This window comes from Buteo buteo, chromosome 6, assembly GCF_964188355.1.
Source record: "Buteo buteo chromosome 6, bButBut1.hap1.1, whole genome shotgun sequence".
Lineage (NCBI taxonomy): Eukaryota > Metazoa > Chordata > Aves > Accipitriformes > Accipitridae > Buteo > Buteo buteo.
The window spans coordinates 18,581,537-18,602,541 of NC_134176.1; the positions used below are offsets into that span (position 1 = coordinate 18,581,537).

Consider the following 21,005-nt stretch of genomic DNA (forward strand, 5'->3'; position numbering starts at 1 on the left):
CCGCCGCTGTCCCGGCATCCTCCGCTGCCTCACACACGTCATCGCCGCCGCGAGGGCGCGCTAGCCGGCTGCGGCCGCTGTCGATGGTGTTCCGGGAGGGGGTGTCATGGCGACCGTCGAGGTGGCAGAAGCCGGAGCCGCCGGGAGGAGCCGCTGAGCCGGGTCGTGCCGAGGGGGGATGTGCGCGGCGCTGGCGGAGGGGTCGCCGAGACCGGTCTACTGAGCCCGCAGCGGGAGCCTTGACCCTCCCTAGCGAGGAGAAGAGAGGACGCGGCCGCCCCTTCGCCCGCGGGAGCCGGCTGCCAGCTGTGGGGGCCGCCGGGCGCGGGGCTGAGCGAGGCCCGGAGCCCTCTGAGCGGCGGCGATGGCGTCGTGGTTGGGCGGGCTGGGCTCGGGGCTGGGTCAGTCCCTGGGGCAGGTGGGGGGCAGCCTGTCTTCGCTCACCGGCCAGATCTCCAGCTTCACCAAGGACATCCTGCTGGAGGGCGCGGAGGAAGTGGGCGGTAAGGGGGGCTGAGGCGCCGGGCCGGCCGGGGGGCGGGGGGGTGTGTGTCTGCGCTTGCCGGGGCTGTCTCTATTGAGTGCGCCGCTGCTAGGATAGGCCTGGTTTCGTGAGAGAGCCCTTCCTCCCGCCGCCGGTTTCCTCAGGGATCGGCAGCGGCGGGGGCCTGCGCTGGCGATACCGGCACCTGCACCCGCACCCGGCCGTGAGGGAGCTGAAGGGTCCTGCCAAACCGCGGCTGGGTGCCTTTCGGGAGAGCCGCTGGCTTTGCTGGCTTTGTTTTCGTTTTTATTCCGTGCCAGTGACCTCAGGATCTGGAGAATAAACACACGTATTCCCAGGCTGTAATAGCAGAGGTAAACCTGTTCTAGGCTTATTATTCGGATGTTTCCGAATTGTGTGAAGCGTTGTGTTGATCAGTAATGAAAGCACACAAACAACGGTCTTCCTCCGTTCTCTTTGCTTATTTTATCTAAACCCCCCTTTGATTAGCTGCTTTTAGAGTGATTTCATAACACTGCAGAGTAGTAGTAGTAGTAGTAGTAGTACAGAGGGGGTTTTTTGCTACTGAGGTGATCTAAGTCTGACGTGTCACACAGGCAAAGGTCCAGTGTTTCTGATGTTTTTGTCATATTTCAGTTGGGCCCAGAGAAACCTGTGGAGTTCTACCATTCTCCTACAGCCAAGTAGGAGAACATGGCCCTTGTTTTGTAGGGATTAGAAGCTAGGATGACTTATTTATGAAACAAAATTGAAACAAAAAAGCTGAGATACCAGAGTAAGATATTCAATAAAGTAATATTAAATTTATTCTAGACTATAGTTTTTTGTTTATATTTTTGATGCCTTTTTGTTATGAGTTTTTGAATAAAAAGTTTGATTTTTTTCTGGTAAAGCAATTGTATAAATATATAAATTGTATATATTGTATAATAAATATCAGTAGGTTAATACCACTAGTACCGTTTACCATCCTGAAACTACAACTTCTTGAGAAAAATTAGCATTCTCAAAACAGTGTGAAGAGTAGCAACCACAAAGAACAGCTAAGACTTCTGAATACTCATCTTAAACGTGAAATTAAACACTTCTACTTTGTTTGCAACTTCACAACCATGAAGCATTGTGAAAGTATTATATAAATCTTGTTGGTAAGCTGATACTACTGGTCTCATATGGATGGGATTTTTTTGTATACGGGTAGACTGCTTGGAAAAGAGAAATTTATTCTGATAACTGCAAAGTTATCTTTTTTTTTTTTCTTTTCTGAAAGACTTGCTTAGAATTATTTTACATTCCAAAATCCGCATTAGTTTAGTTTGGAAGCTTAATTTACACCTCTGAACTGTGTAGTCATCTAGTGCGTTTGTTTTGCCTTTTTAAAAGATAAATTGAGATTCCGATTCACACGTTTGTGTTTAGTTTGTGCCAGAGAGGTGTGCTGATGTTCAGTAGTTACCTCCAGCGTACTTGACTGCTAGATACTGTTGTGAACAACTTACGTTTCCAACAAATTTCAGAGTAGTATGTTTTTATGGGTTACTTAGCCTTGAGGGTGTAAAAATCTAGTGGCATCTAAGTACTCTTCCTTAAAGACCTTTAAATACTACGTGGCCTAAAGAACACTTTTCAAGCAGTTCCTTGCATCCCTTTTTTTTTTTTATTTCCTAATTTTCTTATATTTCCTAATTTTTAATATTATCCCTTACATTCACTGCTTTGACTGTCATCTGAACTAAAGATGGTGTTTGTGGATTATAGACTTTAACATCTTCAGTTTAGCAGTTTTCATGGGCAGATTGTTGCCTCTGCAGCACTTGAGCTGCATCAGTTTTAAACAGCACATAGGAAATGAAGAAGTACAGTATTTACTTGAAAATTATATTTATTTCAAAGCTTGAAAAATTGTCAAGGTTGCTTTATAGTCAATTCAGGATGATTTCTCATTAATAAAAGGAAATGCATTACTTCTATCCATTAGAAGTGGGAGAAGTAAACACAGCCTATTTGAGGAAGGTTGATCATTAGAGGAAGAGTATCCAGGGACAGAATTATGTGCTTTTTGTAGTAGATAAACTGGTACGGTAGATTGTGTCACCTTTGTAAATGAAAGCATGTTTTACGGGGTTTTGTGCCTTTACAGGGGTGGCAGGGTTGGTGTTTTGTTGTATAGATTATTTTGTGGATTTCATTGGGTTTGGGTGCATGTTTTTTCTGAAAATTTAGTCACTGTTGTATGTATGTTAAGGAACTAATTCTTGTTTTGAAACTTCTCATGAGATTACTGAGAAACACACAACTGTCGTGTCAGGTACAAAGTCCTAAATGAAAAAACAGATTCAGTGACATGAAATAGTGACGTAAAAACTTTTCCTTTCCCTAATTTTAAAGCTTAAATCCATACTTTTTCTGTTAGTTTTGTGATCTGACTTAAAGCCTAGGTAAGAGAGAACTCAGTTAGGTTCAGAAAGACTCTCTGGTCTGAAAAATAATTCCGACAGTATTCCGATAAAAGCAGCTTTTGATATTTACCTAGGAATGAACATTGAAGCAGTCTGAAGTAAGATACTTACTGTGTTCTTAACTGATGTCTACTTAACAGATTAAAAGTAGTTTAATAAAAATGAAAATTTTCCCTTTCTTTCAGATGCAGCAACAGAACTCCACGTGTCCAATTCTAGACTCAGAGAAGTAGAAAGTATTAATGCAGCACAAAAGTTTGAAGTAAGACATTTTGGAACACTAATGTAGTTAAAAGCAATAAATAACATTTGTTTCTGTTAAAGGTGAAATGCTGCAGTGAAGTTGCTTGTCCCTGGGTAAATCTAGAAACAAGGGTGACAGTGGGATTAGAATGTTGCTCTTTTTTTTTTTTTTTTTTTGGTGACAAAGCACCATCACAGTTATGGGAGCACTTTTTTTTTTATTGGAGTATGCATGTGGTGCAAGTTTCATCTTCTGCTAACTGCTGCATCCTGCAACTGTTAGTACCTATCACGTGGACTTGGACTGCAGCAATAGATTGGGCTCTGAAAAGCTTGCAAATGCAAAAGTCTTTTAAGTTTTCATAAATTTTAGCTGGTGAAGAGTTAAAAATGGTTTACAGCATTTTGTATATGACCACAAATAAAAGCAGATCTAGAATGCCCAGTTATGCTGGACAGCATGTCTTTTGCAGCAGGCTTCAAAGTATAGAGTGTACATGTTCCCTGATGCAGTTCTCTGTCTGTGTTGCCCCACTGTATGGTCATTTTGACATAGCTACAGTTGCTCGTGCTCTTCCAAAACTGCTTACAAATCCCATGTGCCCTTGTGGAAAGTGACTTTGTGTAGTTTTACAAAGAACTTGTTGGTCTTGTGACTTAATGGCCATAAACCAACAACTTTCATGTATATCTTCAGCCCTCAAGAGCATTGAGAAGTTACGATAGTATTTTGGGGAAGTAACTGTTCCTGCTTGTCCTTTTTCTAGACTCTTGCCATCTGCTATTGGCCAATGTCAGAGAGAGAATAGCAGACTGTATGGATATTAGCTCTGATTTGTGCTCTGTGGCTGTTCCTAAATTCCACCTGTAGATCATGCTAAGATGTAATTCAGCCCTGAATTTTTCTTCTTGGCATTTACCTCTGGTCACCACAAACCTTTTTCTGAAAGCGAGCTAGGGTCCATGGGATACAAAAATGTAAAGCTTGGACGTGAACATGATTTTGGGCCCACACTTGGAAGTTACTATTACTGTGTGTTTTGAGTGAAATAACATGAGAAATCTGTACAATTTAATTGATTTCTTTACTGTTCAGCAGACTTATGCTTTTCTAATTCTATAAGAACTGTTCTGAATTTACCAACATTCTTTTCTCATTTTTGCCAGAACGAGAGACTGAAAAAAGTTTGTAGTGATTTAGAAGAAAAGCATGAAGCGGCAGAGCTTCAGATAAAGCAGTTATCTATAGAGTACCGCAATCAGCTTCAACAGAAAGAGGTAGGATACAGAGTAAAATATTTGAGTAAGTATGTCCAATAAACGTATGTATTATGCAGTGTAATCTCTTTGTTATAGTATCTGTGCTCTTTCAGTGGAAGTATTGGTCACGTTATGGTTTCTTGGTTTGTTAATGTAGACACTGAGAGACTGAGACATGTATTTCATTGAATCATGTAATATAAGCAGAGCTGTCAGGAGGTAGTTGAGGCAAGAGAGAACTCTGGGAATGTCTAGCATATATCAGAATCTCTGTTGTTTCTGGAGTAACTGTGAGAAAGGACACTTAAACTGCTATTAAGGAAGACAATAGGAGCAAGTTCTCATTTGAAGCAGTTATATTGTCTGTAGATATCATAATTATTTATCTTAACATATACAATTAGAGGGAACAGAACTAGCTTTCATAATTTGCGAATTGTCCCTTTGTGATGGGAACATCAGCTTTATAGCCTATTGTGTAACATGAAATTTCATAGCCTTTTAAATGAAGAAAGTTGCCAGTATGCCTAGAATTACACAATAGGAGTTTTATTTCTGCTTTATTTGTAAATGCATGTAGGAACTAGAGGAGGCAGAATTTTGAGATATATAGAATTCTGCTTATTAAATACAATAATAGAGTTGTTATGAGAAAATTGCATGCAGCTAATTTCAGTTTATTGTAAATAGGCTTAACAACTCAGTGTATTGAAAATTTACTTAAGAGAAATAAAATGCAATATAAATAACTGGGGGAGCATCATATATTGCTTAATTTTCATATCTGAATACCCTCTTTAAATATCTAATTTTTTGTAGAACATGTTAGCCTGAATCTTGCTATAGTATTGGGGTACCTTGGCTTCTAAAAAAATCAGCAAACACTTTTACTGAACTTTTACTTAACTGAAAACTATTAAAACTTTTAATATGTGTTGTTGCATGAGATACCTTGTAAAACATCGGCTAGGACTGCTTTTCTCCATTAGGAGAGTGTTTGGGGTTTTTTTTCTTCTTAGTGAAAGTGATCAGTAATTTGTGCTGGAGTGGAGTTGTTTGGTTAGTTCATATTTCATAAGGCCACAAGGGCTAAAGCAGAGTGTATCTTGATATTCTTATTGAAGCAGTGCATTTTATTCTGTATATTCAGGTGGAAATCAGCCACTTAAAAGCTAGACAGAATGCTCTACAGGAACAACTGCAGAAAGTACAGAAGGCTGCTCAGTCAGCACAGTCAGGAGCTGGTGTTTTGCCACCAGCTGCTACATCAGCTTCCTATGTTCCAGTGGTCAGACACTCCTCAGGTTTTGAAGGAGATGACATGGATTTTGGAGATATAATCTGGTCACAACAAGAAATAAACAGATTGTCCAATGAAGTTTCTAGGCTTGAATCTGAGGTTGACCACTGGAAGCAGATTGCACTGGTAAGTGGTTCCCCTCTATTTACCCTCCCCTCTCCCCTCCAAATTAGTGTTTTCATTGCATTTGGGTTTTTTGGAGTGGGTCTTTTCAAAGTTCATGCTGTACAGTTTCTAGAAGTAACATGATTTGATGGAAGAGCTGAAACCTAATAATGTTTCAGTCATTTTCTTGCTGTCACATGACTAGGGACACATTCAGTGACTAACTTCCAAATGCTTTTTTGTGATGCTTATATACATGATTTGTCATGTTAGGAAAAGGGTTTCATAAACATTTGCCTAGAATACTACTTCAGGGTTTCATTTTTGTGCAGCCTTTCAAAAAATACTTTTCTTCTTCCTGGTTGTGATATCGATTATTTATTGACAGCACAATACTGTTCAAAGTGATAGTTGGATACTTGCATGCTGGTTTTACTTATTCTTCTCTCAGTCCTTAATAAGTCAGTTGTAATTCATGGTCTGCTGAGACAAGAAAGAATATAATCTTTCAAGCTGTTGTTGATGCGAGTCATCATTTTTCAAGCTATAGCCAGATTTCAGAGGTATACTTTTCCCATGTGGAAATACTCAAGTAAAGTTAAGCAACCCTGCTGTCTTATAACAATAAGTTATAAGTGCAATAACACTGCCCACCCCAAACTTTTACAAGTTTGCATGTAACAAAAAAAAAATCCATGGAAAATCAAAATGTTTCCATTAGAATGTCTTTTTTTTTTTTTTGATCAAAAGTACTGTAGATTTGAATTTTGCTTCATGTTAGCTTTGTTGTTTTCTACTTCTGAGTACCAGTAGAGGAAGCACATAAAAACCACATGTATTTATCACAATTTTCACATGGATATGTGATTTTTCTTTTCTCAGTCTTCCAAAGCACAAGGGACATATGATGCTGAACAAAGTGAAATATGCAAACTGCAAAATATTGTTAAGGTAAGATCACAACTTAGACTGCTGTATTCTTGATGGTTTTGCATATGGTCACATGACTTGTGAATATAGTTAAAATGTGTACAACACTAGCACTTACATTTTCTCTATTAAAAATGCATGTGGACATGTAATAGCACAGCAGCATTTCAGTCAGCAGTACAATATTTAAAAACAGTCAGTTACTCTGAGAAAGGATATTTACGTGATTTGATGAATATAGCATGTAAGCTTAAAAGTATGACATTAGTATTTATGAGGGCAAATCACTTTCAGAAGCTGTTGATGACTTATGAGACTGAATTTTAGATACACAAAATAATTTCTTCTCCCTTCTCAGAAACATCTTGCCTTTTTTCATTGAAGATGCAAAATATGGATTTGCATGTCATCCTTGAAAGTTACTAGAAATATGTCCTAGTGTATCCACTTCCTATGACAGAGTTATTATGTCTCTACATTGGTTTAGTATTTGCTATTGTGTAGAGCATACTGTTTGTGTAAATGTATTTTTAAAAGGGATGTCTTTTAACATGTTTAAAAAAATCCAAACCAACAAAAGCTAAGAAACTTGAGCTCTCCTATGAGAAATCCTTTAATAAATCTTTAATTTTACTAGGGAAAACTTTTTTCTTTCTTTTGTATTTTTTCTTTCTTAAGCTTCTGTACTGTATTTTACCATTCTGTTTCTCTAATGATATTTGTAGGAGCTCAAACAGAATTTAAGTCAAGAAATAGATGAACATCAACATGAACTTTCAGTATTGCAGGATGCACACAGACAAAAGCTGGTAGAGATAAGTCGTCGACACCGAGAAGAGTTGAGCGAATATGAAGAGCGAATTGAAGAACTTGAGAATCAATTACAGCAAGGTCTTTATTACCACATGCTTTTTTTTTTAATTTAACATACAGTGAATTTTGGTTAAAGTGTCAAATATGTATGTAACAGTGTAATAGATATCAAATACATGATGTTTAGGAATTTGAATTTCACCTTTAATTCCCCTTCATGTTTAAGACACGTGTGTGTCCTAGTATGTTTTATTCACTGTGGTTGGCTTGGACACTGGAACGATAGCATTTCATCTTCTGACATATATCAATCTAGAGGGTCATTTTCTGTATATATCAAATGTTGTGCTCTAAATTCTACACTTCCTGGGTTTTTTTAAGTTACACTGAATATGGGTGTGGACAAGACATACAAAGTTGAAGGTAAGAAAATCTCAGCACAAAAATCATTTGGGTGAGAAGTTCTATGTGCCAATTGGGTTACTTGACAAAAGCTCAAAGATTGCCATAAGGACCACGCCTTAGGCTGTGGCATGAGTAGGTTGTAGGAGAAGCTCAGTAGTTCTCACCAGGAGCTTTTCGTTATCTTGTAGGTATTTCATATTCCATAAAAATAGTCATATCGGGTTTCCGTTAGGGGTTTCTTTGCACAAATATATAAGATTTGCCTGTAAACCTCTGTTATCTGTTAAAACTCTTACTTCGAAAGAGTGTATACTGTCCTTTTGGAAAGAGAGATCCATTTTCTTTGAAAGAAGGGAAATATTTTCACAGCCTTTTAATTTCTAGGGTAGTGCTGATAAGGAATTTATTTCTTAAAATCAGATGCCTGTTAAGATGTAATCTGTCTTTTACTGCATGTAGGTATACCAGCAGGACTAATTTAATGAAGTCAAAGACAGAAGTTCCATATCTTTTGCATTACAAATTGTCTGTAAAATAAATTCTGCTTACAGTTTTTGAAGAATTAGAGTATTTTACATTTTTATTTTGTTGCTTCTGTTTAACAACATAATACAGACTGGGACAGGAGGAAATGTTTGAGCTTACACTAAAATGAATTCACAAGCACTGTGCTTTCATTTAACTTTTTTTTTCTGTACATGTTTTGATTATGCCTTTTTATACTCTGTAACTTACCTGGAAATTACATTGTGAGGCTTGTACAGAACCATGAATGTCATGATAGTATGGTGGATCTGTAAAAACATCAGTTCTGCAAAATGAAATCTTTAGGTGAAAAACTCTGCATCGTTTAGCAAGTGATAGACTCACTTGTAGCAAATTGTTTTCTATAACAACCATTCAGCAAGCCTTTGAAATTAATTACATTATAAACAGGGATTTTGCATCAGGCTGAATTAGATGGGGTTTATAAATTATTTTTAGAAAATCGAAGGATTCCAAATCCTGATAAATTAGATTCTGTCATCTCCCCACCAAGAGAGGTGGGGGTCAAGTATATTTTAAGTAAATTGTGAACAATGTATGTCTTGCAACACTTACCTTTTAAAAGTATTTCGAGCCAGGAATGCTGAAGTATTTGAAAAGCTGCTTATCAAACCAGTAATATGTATAGCACTGCTTCAAATGTTAATTCTATTTAAGTAAGCTTTCTGTTGTTGATGATGATGTCTTTGGTTTAGACTATTTCCCCTTGTCAGGAGAAGGGGTGGAAGAAGAGACTTTAAAGCAAAAGATCTGTAGTGCTGGCTTTGGTTAATATTGCAAACAATCTTTTTTTGCTTTTTAGATGGTGTGAGCGCTGATGCCATGGATGACTCTAAAATTAGTGAACAGAAGAAAAATGCTCAGAGTCTAGAAGGAGGAAGAGTAGAAGAGTTGCAAGTTGTAAAGGACCTAGAGGATGAAATAAGAAAATTAAATCACAAATTGTCTTCTGCCAAAGAAGAAAACAAAATTCTTCTAAAAGAGCAAGAACTGGCAAAAGTAGAAAAAGTCCAAATAACACGAGAATATGAAAATCTTAAATCTGACTTTAGTATGCTTCAGAGTTCTCTCGCAGAGCAAGATACTCTCCTGAAAGAACAGGAGAAGAAGCTCCAGTCAAGGACATCACTACCAGAAGATGTTGCCAGACTACAGCAAGCACTGTTAGGTACAAAGATGATTTATTATTATTATTTTTTATTTTTAGTATATATTCACAGGCTTTCACTTTTCATGTTCAGAATTTATTTTAAGAATTTGAAACTGAATATGAGAATATGTACCTTTTAAAAATTGCTGCTTTAGAAAAGGGTTGTCCATTGGGGTAAGGCTAAGCAGAAAAGGAGACATAATTAGGACTAGTGTGATTATCATAGGGGTTTCTGATTAGGTAAGTAATCATGTCTGCCAACTGTTTGATAGGTTTTTCTTTCTTTAAAAGTAAGTAAGCCTTAATAAAAGTTGTTTGTTTAAATTCTAAAAGTACATTTTTTTGTGTGTAAAGGCAGTCCATTGCTAATACCGTCTCCTTAAAGAAACACTGAAACATACCTGTTTAAGAAGTATATCTGTATGTAGAAAATCTTTTAATATTGCATAACTGATACGCTGTAGTACCAATGTCCTCCTACTGTGGGCTCAGTTGTAAAAGTAATACTCACTTGGTGGGTGTCATTGATGGTACATTTGAATCTTTTACAGCGCCGATGCTTATCATCACAAAATGCTGTGAAAACTATTCTGAACAGCAGAGTTCTGTTGGGGCAAGGTGGGAGAATGATTTGGTTTTATTGTTTGGAAAGCAGGAAAATGATGTAATTTTCTGTTTTCTTTTATAGAAGCAGAAAATGAAATAGCAAGACTTTCAAGTTTAAATCAGGTAAAGCAATTTCTGAATTAAGCCAACAAAAAAGTTCATAAGAATAGTTACTGATGGAAAATACACATTCTGGCACTATACTTTTTCGGAGCATTCACACTTCTACATAAATAACCTTGTAATTGTGGAAATAATTGTAGATTATGTGCAGTTGATAGAAATAATACATTTTGACTTGTGAAACTCCACAGTGTACTCTGTTACAGAAAACTAGTGGAGTTCCACCTATCCCATTGCTACTTAGGCTGCTGTAATGTACATTTTAAAAGTATTAATAGCACATTCTGTAAAATTTGTCATTTTTCACCTCTTCTACTTTGGCACGTTTCAGTTTTGACACTGTTATCAGTTGTAAAATATCTCTTTTCTTCCATGTAGTACTCTAATAATACTACATTCCACCTTAGTGATGAAGTTTAGCAGTGGAACAGTTTCTCTGGAACACACCTTTGGTTTTTGGCAAAGTTGACTTAGTCCTTTATAAACTCAGGCTTGAGAGCTTTGGCTTAGTTTACTTTGTATCCACTAGTATTTTTCAGCCAGGCTCTTCTGGGTTTTGCATGCATTCAAGAGTTCCCATGGCATTTTACTAAGGACGTTATTCAGATGTCCTTAATTAAAACTTCCTGTCTCACCATGCAGCATACTACATGTTTAGGGTGTACCTTGGGAATAAAATAGTTTACCCCAGCTGCGGATCCATACCTCAAAGGTGGATATAACTTTGTTTGTCAGACCATGGCTTTTTGTGCAGAGGTTTGTAAATTGCACTCCTAAACTTAGTGATGAGAAGATAAATGTGTATATATGAATGCTAGAGGGAAATACTTCACAATGAAGAATTTTTAACTGGGATAATATTCATGTAGGCTTAGAGATTCTAACATAAAAATGCATGCTTTTCTTCTAATTGTTGAAGGGAAAAAAGAAACCATTTCAAATCTAAACAGTTTATAAATTTCAGCAAGGTAAGGTCTAATATTTAGAATTATTTTTTTTAACTTAAGGGGGGACTTGAGAAGGAACTGGCAAGTGCACAACGTAAAAATGAGAATATTCTTTCTGCGTATACTGAGGATCAGAATTCAGAATTAAGTCAATTAAGACAAGACTTGGAGAGGAAACAACATGAATTAAATGAAAGTATTGCTGAAAGAGAAACATTAGTAGCAGAGTTGGAAGAACTAGACAAGCAGAATCAAGAAGCTACTCAGGTAATAAATACTGCAGCTAATTATTGAACTGCTAAAATAAATGTTTAGATTTGTGTGTGTGTGTTTATGTTTTCAGTTGATCTTTGAACATAGATAGCAGGGAAATGCAAGTTATCCTCTGACGCTTAAAAAGAATATTGGGACCAGTGTTTCCTGGGACCAGTGTTTCTCCATATCTGCCATCTCAATGCGAAATTCTGAAGTGCAAGAAACGCACCTGTCATGGACAAAGAAATAATATGGCATGTCAGCTATCGATAAGGGATGTTACTTTCCGAAATGCAGTTAAATACTACTTGATTTTTCCTTGCAAGACTTTTGATGGTTTTTATCCTGCTGGTATTGTGACCTCTGTCTTATGACAGTACACATAACATGAATGATTTTTTAAACTTTTTTTCTTTTCCTTTCACTATTTTTAATTATGTTGAATAATTAAGTTACTTTATTAGAGGTTCTTCATAATAAGAGCATTTGTGGAGTAAAAAAAGGTCACCAATTATATTTAAGCAAAATGGAATGGTACCTTTTTGTCACTGTTCTGATGTGTTTGACCTGTAAACATATAGTTGCAAGCCATGTGTTTTCAATATTGGTTTACTTTACGGAATTGAACACTTGGAAGTGTTTTCCTAGGAGATGAATCCTAGCAAGGGTGTTTTAAAAATAAGGTCAAACAAGAAATTGAAAATAGAGATATGCATTCACTTCTGTAATTTGTTATTTAAAATTTATTGCCTCCCTGTTTTTAAGTAGTGGGTGTTTGCTGCATACTCATTCCAACTGCCCTGACAAATTCTGACAGTCCTTTTTCATAAGTAGTTCTTTTTGTTCCTTGATTTAGGTAGCTAGCATTCTTTTGGGGGAGATGGTGTTCTTGTTTTTAGTGAAATGTAATCTATCCCTATTCGATATTTGGTTTTAATTAATTAAGCATTGACTAGTTGATACTACTTGCCAACTTACATTGACAACTGTGAAACATTTTTGTTTCCTCTCAATTTTTTTTTATATTGTTCAGAGGATAAAAATTAATGAAATGTATAGTTTGGCTGGTTCTCCTCTCCTAATGAATTCTTGTTTGTATTCATTTCAGCATATGATTACACTGAAAGAGCAGCTGTCAAAGCAACATACAGAAACTGATAGTATCATCAAACAGCTGAAATTTGACATAGATTTTGAAAGAAAGAAAGTATCAGAATTAGAAATTGAGAAGATGGAAACTATTAAGGAGTTAGATAGTCAGAAAGAAAAACTAAGCCATTGTTCATATGCACTTAATGATTTGCATATAAGTAAGCAGCAGCTTCAAGATAATATTAAAGATCTTCAGGAACAATTAAGGGACGCCCAGGACTGTAATTTGCATAATAAAAAAGAAATTGGAGAATTGCAGCAGAGACTAAAAGAAAGAGAGGAGGAACTTTCTGTATCCTTGAGAAAGTTAACAGAAAAAAGTAATCAGGAATCTAACTACACTTGTCAAGATCTGATTCTGAAAGAAAGAGAAGTAGAAATTGTGAGACTACAGAATGACATTTCAGAAAATAAACAACTAAATGAAGGCTTAGAGAAATCTCTGTCTGATCTTAGAATAGAAAATGGAAAGCTGATAGCAGCCACTGAAGAACTAAAACAGGAGTTAAGTGATGCCATTTCTGAGAAAAATAAAGTTTACTTGGAAAAAGACACTGTTGTGGAGGCTTTGAAAATGGAAAAAAGACAGTTAGACAGCGAATTAAACCAGATGGAAAAGAGGCTTTTGGAACAGGCACATAAGTATAAGCAAACTATTGAGGAATTATCAAATGCACGTAGTATGGATACCACTGCATTGCAGCTTGAACATGAGCGCCTAGTTAAACTCAATCAAGAGAAAGACTTTGAGATTGCTGAACTTAAAAGGAGCATTGAGCAGATGGAAATTGACCATCAAGAAACAAAAGAGATGTTGACTACTAGCTTAGGAGGACAAAAGCAGTTGACAGAACTCATAAAAGAAAAAGAGGTATTTATTGAAAAATTTAAAAATCAAGCCTTTCAGGTGAAGCGGGAGCTTGAAGAATATATGAAAGTTTCAAAAAAGCAGGATGTCTTAAAACAGAACTTGGAGGAAAAAGACAGAAGTCTTGCAGTCATGAAGGAAGAAAATAATCATTTGAAAGAAGAAATTGAACGCCTTAAGGATCAGCAGACTAGATCTACACCTGTGGTTGAGCCTAAAACTCTAGATATTATTATTGAACTTGAAAGTGAGGTAACGCAGTTAAAGGTGATAAAGAATAATCTTGAAGAAGAAATAGAAGTTCACAAAAAAACAATAGAAGATCAGAATCAAATAACAGTGCAACTTCAGCAGTCTTTGCAGGAGCAAAGAAAGGAAATAGATGAGTCTAAATTTCAATGTGAGCAAATGAATGTCACTCATGAAAGACTTTCTTTGGAGAAAGATGAGGAAATTAAAAATTTGCAGAAAACAATTGAACAAATTAAAACTCAATTGCACAAAGAGAGACAGATTATTCAGACTGATTCCTCTGATCTTTTTCAGGAAACCAAAGTTCAGACTCTTAATGGAGAAAATGGAAATGAAAAACATGACTTATCTAAAGCTGAAATTGAAAGACTGGTAGAAGGTATCAAAGAAAGGGAGATGGAGATTAAGCTTCTAAATGAAAAGAATGTTTCTCTAAGTCAGCAAATTGATCAGTTGTCTAAGGATGAAGTTGGCAAACTTACTCGGATCATTCAAGAGAAGGATTTAGAAATACAAGCTCTCAATGCTAGAGTCTCCTCAGCTTCCTATAGGCAGGATGTTCTTTGTCTTCAGCAGCAGCTGCAAGCTTATGTTATGGAAAGAGAACAAGTATTAGCAGTTCTAAGTGAAAAGACAAGAGAAAACAGTCAGTTAAAAACAGAGTATCGTAATATCATGGATATGGTTGCTGCTAAAGAAGCAGCTTTGGTAAGGTTGCAAGAGGAAAATCAGAAGTTATGTAATAGATCTGAAAACAGCAGTCAAGATATGTCTAGAGAAACTATTCAGAATTTATCCCGTATCATTCGAGAAAAAGATATTGAAATAGATGCTCTAAGTCAAAAATGTCAAACCTTATTGACTGTCTTGCAGACATCCAGTACAGGTACTGATAATGGGTCAGGAGGTGTTAACAGTAACCAGTTTGAGGAACTTCTACAGGAACGTGATAAACTGAAACAGCAAGTAAAGAAGATGGATGAGTGGAAACAACAAGTAATAACCACAGTTCAGAACATGCAGCATGAGTCAGCTCACCTCCAAGAAGAGTTACACAGGCTTCAAGCACAAATTTCAGTTGAAAGCGATAGTAATTCAAAGTTGCAGGTAGATTATAATGGCTTGATTCAGAGTTACGAACAGAATGAGAAAAAGCTGAAAAGTTTTAGTCAGGAATTAGCACAAGTTCAACACAGCATAGGACAGCTTCATAACACCAAGGATCTTCTCCTGAGTAAACTTGATTTGGTAACACCATCTGTGGCAATGGCTTCCACTGTTTCACAGCTTTCAGGCTTTCAGTACAGCGCTCCTGATGTACTCAGCGATGAGTCTAAACTCCTTCAAAAGGAGTTGGAACAACTGAAAAAAAAGTTGCAAGAAAAAGATTCAACTATTAAGACTCTTCAGGAAAACAATCAACGATTATCTGATTCTGTGGCTACAGCATCAGAGATTGAAAGAAAGAGTCAAGAAGGGACTGAGTCAGAGATGAGGCAAATGAGAGAAAAACATGATGTCTTACAGAAATCACTTAGGGAAAAAGACATATTAATTAAATCTAAAAGTGATCAGTTACTTTCTGTGAGTGAAAATCTTAGTAACAAAGAAAATGAAAATGAGCTTTTGAAGCAAGCTGTGACTAATCTTAAAGAAAGAAATTTAATTTTAGAAATGGATATTCGAAAACTGAAAGAAGAAAATGAAAAAATAGTTGCGAGGTGTAGGGAAAAAGAAACTGAATTCCGAGCACTTCAGGAGACTAATATGCAATTTTCAATGATGCTGAAAGAGAAAGAGTTTGAGTCGCACTCAATGACGGAAAAAGCTCTTGCTTTTGAGAAGCTCTTGAAAGAAAAAGAACAGGTATGTGCATTCATATTTATTAATATCTTTTAAAATTAGTCACGTGGTAATGCATTTTTGTGTATATGTAGCCATGAAGTGTTTGCCTGAAATCCATTTGACTCCTTACTGCTTTACACTACAACAAAAATCCTCCCCCTGCAAAGTTAAGAAATTAAAAGTCAGCAGGTGAGTGGTTTACAAGATTATCTGTTAATTGTGCAGCCATAAACTACATTTTTCATTTATTTGGAAATTGCTCATCTACTGAGCAGCTGCTTAATATTTTGCTTTGGCCCTGTTGTTCATTAAATGCCCTATTTTATTTTTCCTGTATTGTGCTCAGACTTCTGCAGAGTTGGCTGGCAGGACTAATTTTTCAATGTGCTTTCCTCTAGTGTTTGTCATTCCACTGTGATTGCTTCACAATGTCCCTGTGAGATGAATGGGTTTATGTATCTTGCTTTTATGGCTGGAGAAACGCCACTGGAGAAGGAAAAAAAAAAAAAGATTGGACAAGCTAAATTAATGGTTTATTCTCTAGAATTTGACATATGGAAAAAATTTATACTTCTTTGAAAGCATATGTTCAGAGAAAAGTTACAGCCGCTTATTAATTATCACGTAATTTGAGGAAGAATCTTTTTTTTAGAAGACCAACGAATTATGTGGCATCATTGATACACAGGTCAACAGCATCTTGTATGAACTGCTGCTGCTGAAGTTAATGAAGTAATGTGTGAATTGCCATTTCTCTTTGAGAAATAGGCATTGAGTACAGTGCAAAAGTCTTCCTGTAGTTTTGACAAACACTTGACAGCAGGACTCCAGGATCTAGATACTTTTGGTTTGCTTTGTAGGCTCTGAAAGTGAGTATGTCCTAGTGGGCAGTCTTTTCTTGTAATTAATTCCAAACAGATAATTTTCTTTCTTTCCTCTGTGCTGTCCAGGTCCCCATTCTCTTCATCTTGGTGGTTCTGGTCGCCATTCTTCAATCTTCTCTTACAGTCGTCCCCTTCCAGGCATACTGTTCTTATTCTCCCTGTTGCCTTTAGCATGCCTTTTCATTTCCCAAAGTGATGAGTATTGCCCATTATCAGAGAGTGGTATTTATGCAATCCATAGCTAAGTAACTTGGCATTAATTTTTTTTTCCTCTGCTATAAGTATAACAAAAAAATTCATGGAATCATAGAATTGTTTGGGTTGGAAGAGACCTGGACATTAAAAATCATCTAGTTCCAACCCCCCTGCCATGGGCAGGGACTCCTTCCACTAGACCAGGTTGCTCAAAGCCTCATCCAGCCTGGCCTTGAACACTTCCAGTGATGGGGCATCCACAACTTCTCTGGGCAACCTGTTCCATTGTCTCACCACCCGGATCTCTTTGATGCATTTTCAAACTACCAACTAAATCTGCAGTGTAATGTATTTGGAAAAGCAAAATATGAATTACATTTAACAATATGTGTCTGTTTAAATTTATCATTTTGAAGTGTCAACTTTGACGTGTGAAAAACGAGGTGTTTGGGTGGTTTGGGGTTGTTTTGAGAAGTTTGACTTAGGACAGATGTTTAGCTCTGTTTGCTCATAGTAGAGGTTTCCCTATGCTGCTCCAAAGAAATACTATAGAATTACAATGAGAAGCTTTATTGTCTTAAAGTACAGTTACATTGTGAAAAATAGCTTTGAATTACCATTGGGACTTCTTATGTTCATCAGTCTTGCCCATATAAAATACACTAATACTTTACAAATTCACACTCTTACTATTTTGATTTTTTTTTTTTTTGTTCTAACTCGTGGAAATCTGCATTGTCTTGCTAGGTTCTCCGTGTTGCATGTCTTTAGCTTAGGCTTTCAATTTCACAAGCATGGAACGTTTGGACATTTTTCTTGCACAAATCTGAGAAGTTCCTGTTACACATTTGTGTTCAGCATGGAGAACTAGGAAAAATAGTATTCAAACAGTTTTGTATTTTGTGTGTGTGTCAGAAGATAACACACCATAAAAGAGAAGGTTTGCCTGCAGGTTTATGGTTCTACTGCAAAAAGAATTTTACTATATTCAGTTTGATTAATAAAAACAAATAATTGAAGCTCATAAGTATTAGTGATAAAAAGAAAGATTGGTTTACTTTTATCCAACGTATTCAATAAAAGTAACGGCTTCCAAAACAACATATGAGACAAAAGGTAAAGAGCATGCTGAAAAATTTCAAGTAACTGAAAATGCATTCATGTGTACAAGTGAATTCTGTAACTGCCGTACTCACACTTCTCCTTTATATGCCGAAGTGAAGTTGTAGTAAATTGGAAAGTAAGCGGGAACATTATTCATTGAAATTTGACACCTGAAAACATGATGGACATTGCTGTGATTTATTGATGTCTAATCTTTGGGCATGAGGTCACCTTATGGTTTGTTTTTAAAGATTTCTTCATGTGTTTAGTCTTTTTAAGTTCAGACAAGTTGGCCTACCTAGGCTGATGTTTTACATGGATGTGGCCTAATAAATGGGTATCACAGAGAATAGTTTCCGAACACTGGGTTAAAATGAAATTTTCAAATATACAAGTATCTGAGAGACTATGTGCATGATATATTTCTCTTATCTAAAATAGGTATGTATCTGTTCACAGCAGTCAATTAAGACAATGTATCTATATAGTGTCTTTTAGCAATAACTTTTACTTTTTCTTGTAACATGTGAGTGAAATAACTTCAAAATAATATTTTCCCTGATGTTTTTCTGTGCTGTAGGCCATGGGTATCCTGGCCTTTTCCTTGTTAGATCAGTATTGTCTTTATGCTCTTCTGGGCAAAGACTGTGTCTCCGTTGGTAAAACCATTTGCCACATTTGAAATGCTTATCTGTGTCTTCAACAGGGCAAAACAGGAGAATTGAATCAACTGTTAAATGAAGTTAAATCAATGCAGGAAAAGGCGGTTACTTTTCAGCAAGAGAGAGACCAAGTCATGGTAGCACTCAAACAGAAGCAAATGGAGAGCAGTGCCCTGCAGAGTGAGGTACACCACCAATTAATTTACAATTGCAAGAAATAAAAAAGAATAAGAAATTGCATCTGTAATATTTTCTGGATTATTTTGGTAGCAATCACTTGTAAAAAGCATTTAAAATCAATACACGTGCAATGTGCTTCAATGGACATGTTTTATGTTTGCTTACATTATTTTTATGAAAGGTGATAGTATGAGCTACTTAAGATATGTTCTACATAGATACAGCATTTGCGTGAGAAAGAGCAGCGCCTAAATCAGGAACTGGAGAGGTTACGTAATCACCTTTTAGAAATGGAAGACTCCTACACGCGAGAAGCTTTAGCTGCAGAAGACAGAGAGGTCAAGCTAAGAAAGAAAGTTTTGATTTTGGAAGAAAAACTCGTGTCTTCATCTACTGCAGTGGAGAATGCCAGGTAGCCTTTTAATTTATACAGCAGCGGCATTGGCTGTAAATATCACAGTTAGCTAGACTGCTACTGATGGCTTTATTTTACTGAATTACCATTCTATAATGTGCTAAGCACTTGAGAAAACAAAAAGGTACGAACTTGTGTTACTCTAAATCAAGAAGGTGATTTGAGATATACTTGGCTACTGCTCAGAACTTAAAGTATTTGTCCTTTTAGTAACAACTATTGGAATCTCACATCTTTGACAGTGCTTTAGAACTAGAAACAACAAAAATCCCTCAACCCATCAGTTTAGTTGGCTGTCAAATCAAAAAAGATGGACTTAACTTAAAGAGTCTTATTTTATACACTTCAGTGCACAGATGTGACTGTCATGCTTTGTGAATTGCTTTCAAGACAAGTACTCATCCTTACTTTATACCTGATACTATGGAAAGTATAAGCTGCTGTAAGCTTTTTTTTCTTTTTAGCGCATATATATATATAAAGCAAGATGCATTGAAGTTCTCATGGGTAGCATGAGAACTTCATCTGGGAGGCTCGAGCCAATTGGGGATTTTATTTATTTGCCATAACCATGTTTTTCAGCTAGAACAATGAAAACCCAAGTATTAAAACTATTCAATGCCTATCTTGACTGCTTTAATGTTTTATTTAAGGGCAATGTTGTTTACTTTGGGCAAAAGAATTATTTTTTCATCTTATTACAGTTGTCCAAACGAACAAGTATTTTAATCAAAAAATATGTATGTAGCTGGAGTCTTTCTAAGTGCTAAAGACTGATTCTGCGTTTAATGTTCTCAGCAAAGAGATTTCTGAGTTGAGCAGAATTTGTTGTGAAAAATTGCGGAGAAAATGGAAGAGTTGGGAGAAGGTTGTGTAAAAACTGTTCATCAGAATGTTTCTTAGTGCTTCATGAAATTTGCCAAATACCTTTTCAGAAATGCTGCCTATTTCCCACCTGATACACACTCTTTAAAAAGACTGTCGTAGTAGTGAATCAGGTTCATAATATTTTTTGCATAATAGGAAGTTAAATGGGGCATTCAGTGGTCAGTATGGAGCAAGATATACCAAGTTCTTGGAGACTGGCTTTAAAAGTAAAAACTGGTAGAAAGACCTATTGATTCATGTAGTAACTGAAGCAGACAGTTAGCAAGGTATGGATTCTTTTTTTGGTAAAGGTACTGTTACATTAATGAACAACAAAGATTAGTTTTTTTCTTTCTCTAATGCACTTCAAACAAAAGTAGAGGGGTTTTTTGATTACCAAAATTTTATTACCAGACTTATTTCAAGTCTGTTGTTAGGCTGGTTTTTTGTTGGATTTTTTTTTATGGAGGAATCAGGAAAAAAAATTGCCTTCATTTTTACAAATTGAGCTGAAAAATTAAAGGTAGGCTATTTTTGCTGGGATTTAATTTGCTCTGTAATGAGTTCTGTTATTGTCTTCATAAATAATGTATTTTATTTTCATTAAGTCATCAAGCTAGTCTGCAAGTTGAATCTTTGCAAGAGCAATTAAACCTGGTTTCCAAGCAGAGAGATGAAACAGTGCTACAGCTCACCATCTCCCAGGACCAAGTGAAGCAGTATGCGTTGTCACTGGCCAACCTGCAGATGGTGCTAGAGCAATTCCAACAGGGTAAGTAAGTTTTGTCAAGAAACGGCAAAAGCTTGCAACAAGCGTTTTTTAGCTGGGATAGTTACTATGTTTTGGTGCTTTTTAAATATTAGTTGCCTGGTTTCCTTTTTGATAGCTTGAATTTCAGAATCTGTTGTCTTTTAAAAAACTTATAAAAACAAT

At 36.4% G+C, this 21,005-nt stretch overlaps 1 protein-coding gene across 1 annotated transcript in view; it reads left to right on the forward strand.

Moving 5' to 3' along the window:
* Nucleotides 1–170: 170 nt before the first annotated feature.
* TRIP11 (thyroid hormone receptor interactor 11) overlaps nucleotides 171–21,005 on the forward strand; it is a 34,934-nt gene continuing 14,099 nt past the window's right edge. The window contains exons 1-13 of the mRNA XM_075029946.1: nucleotides 171–503; nucleotides 3,150–3,226; nucleotides 4,375–4,485; nucleotides 5,618–5,893; nucleotides 6,755–6,823; nucleotides 7,528–7,693; nucleotides 9,369–9,734; nucleotides 10,405–10,445; nucleotides 11,453–11,659; nucleotides 12,756–15,785; nucleotides 18,654–18,794; nucleotides 19,008–19,201; nucleotides 20,680–20,843. Of these exons, the coding sequence (XP_074886047.1) occupies nucleotides 365–503; nucleotides 3,150–3,226; nucleotides 4,375–4,485; nucleotides 5,618–5,893; nucleotides 6,755–6,823; nucleotides 7,528–7,693; nucleotides 9,369–9,734; nucleotides 10,405–10,445; nucleotides 11,453–11,659; nucleotides 12,756–15,785; nucleotides 18,654–18,794; nucleotides 19,008–19,201; nucleotides 20,680–20,843 (4,981 nt within the window). The 5' untranslated portion in view covers nucleotides 171–364. The remainder of the gene's footprint in view (nucleotides 504–3,149; nucleotides 3,227–4,374; nucleotides 4,486–5,617; nucleotides 5,894–6,754; nucleotides 6,824–7,527; nucleotides 7,694–9,368; nucleotides 9,735–10,404; nucleotides 10,446–11,452; nucleotides 11,660–12,755; nucleotides 15,786–18,653; nucleotides 18,795–19,007; nucleotides 19,202–20,679; nucleotides 20,844–21,005) is intronic.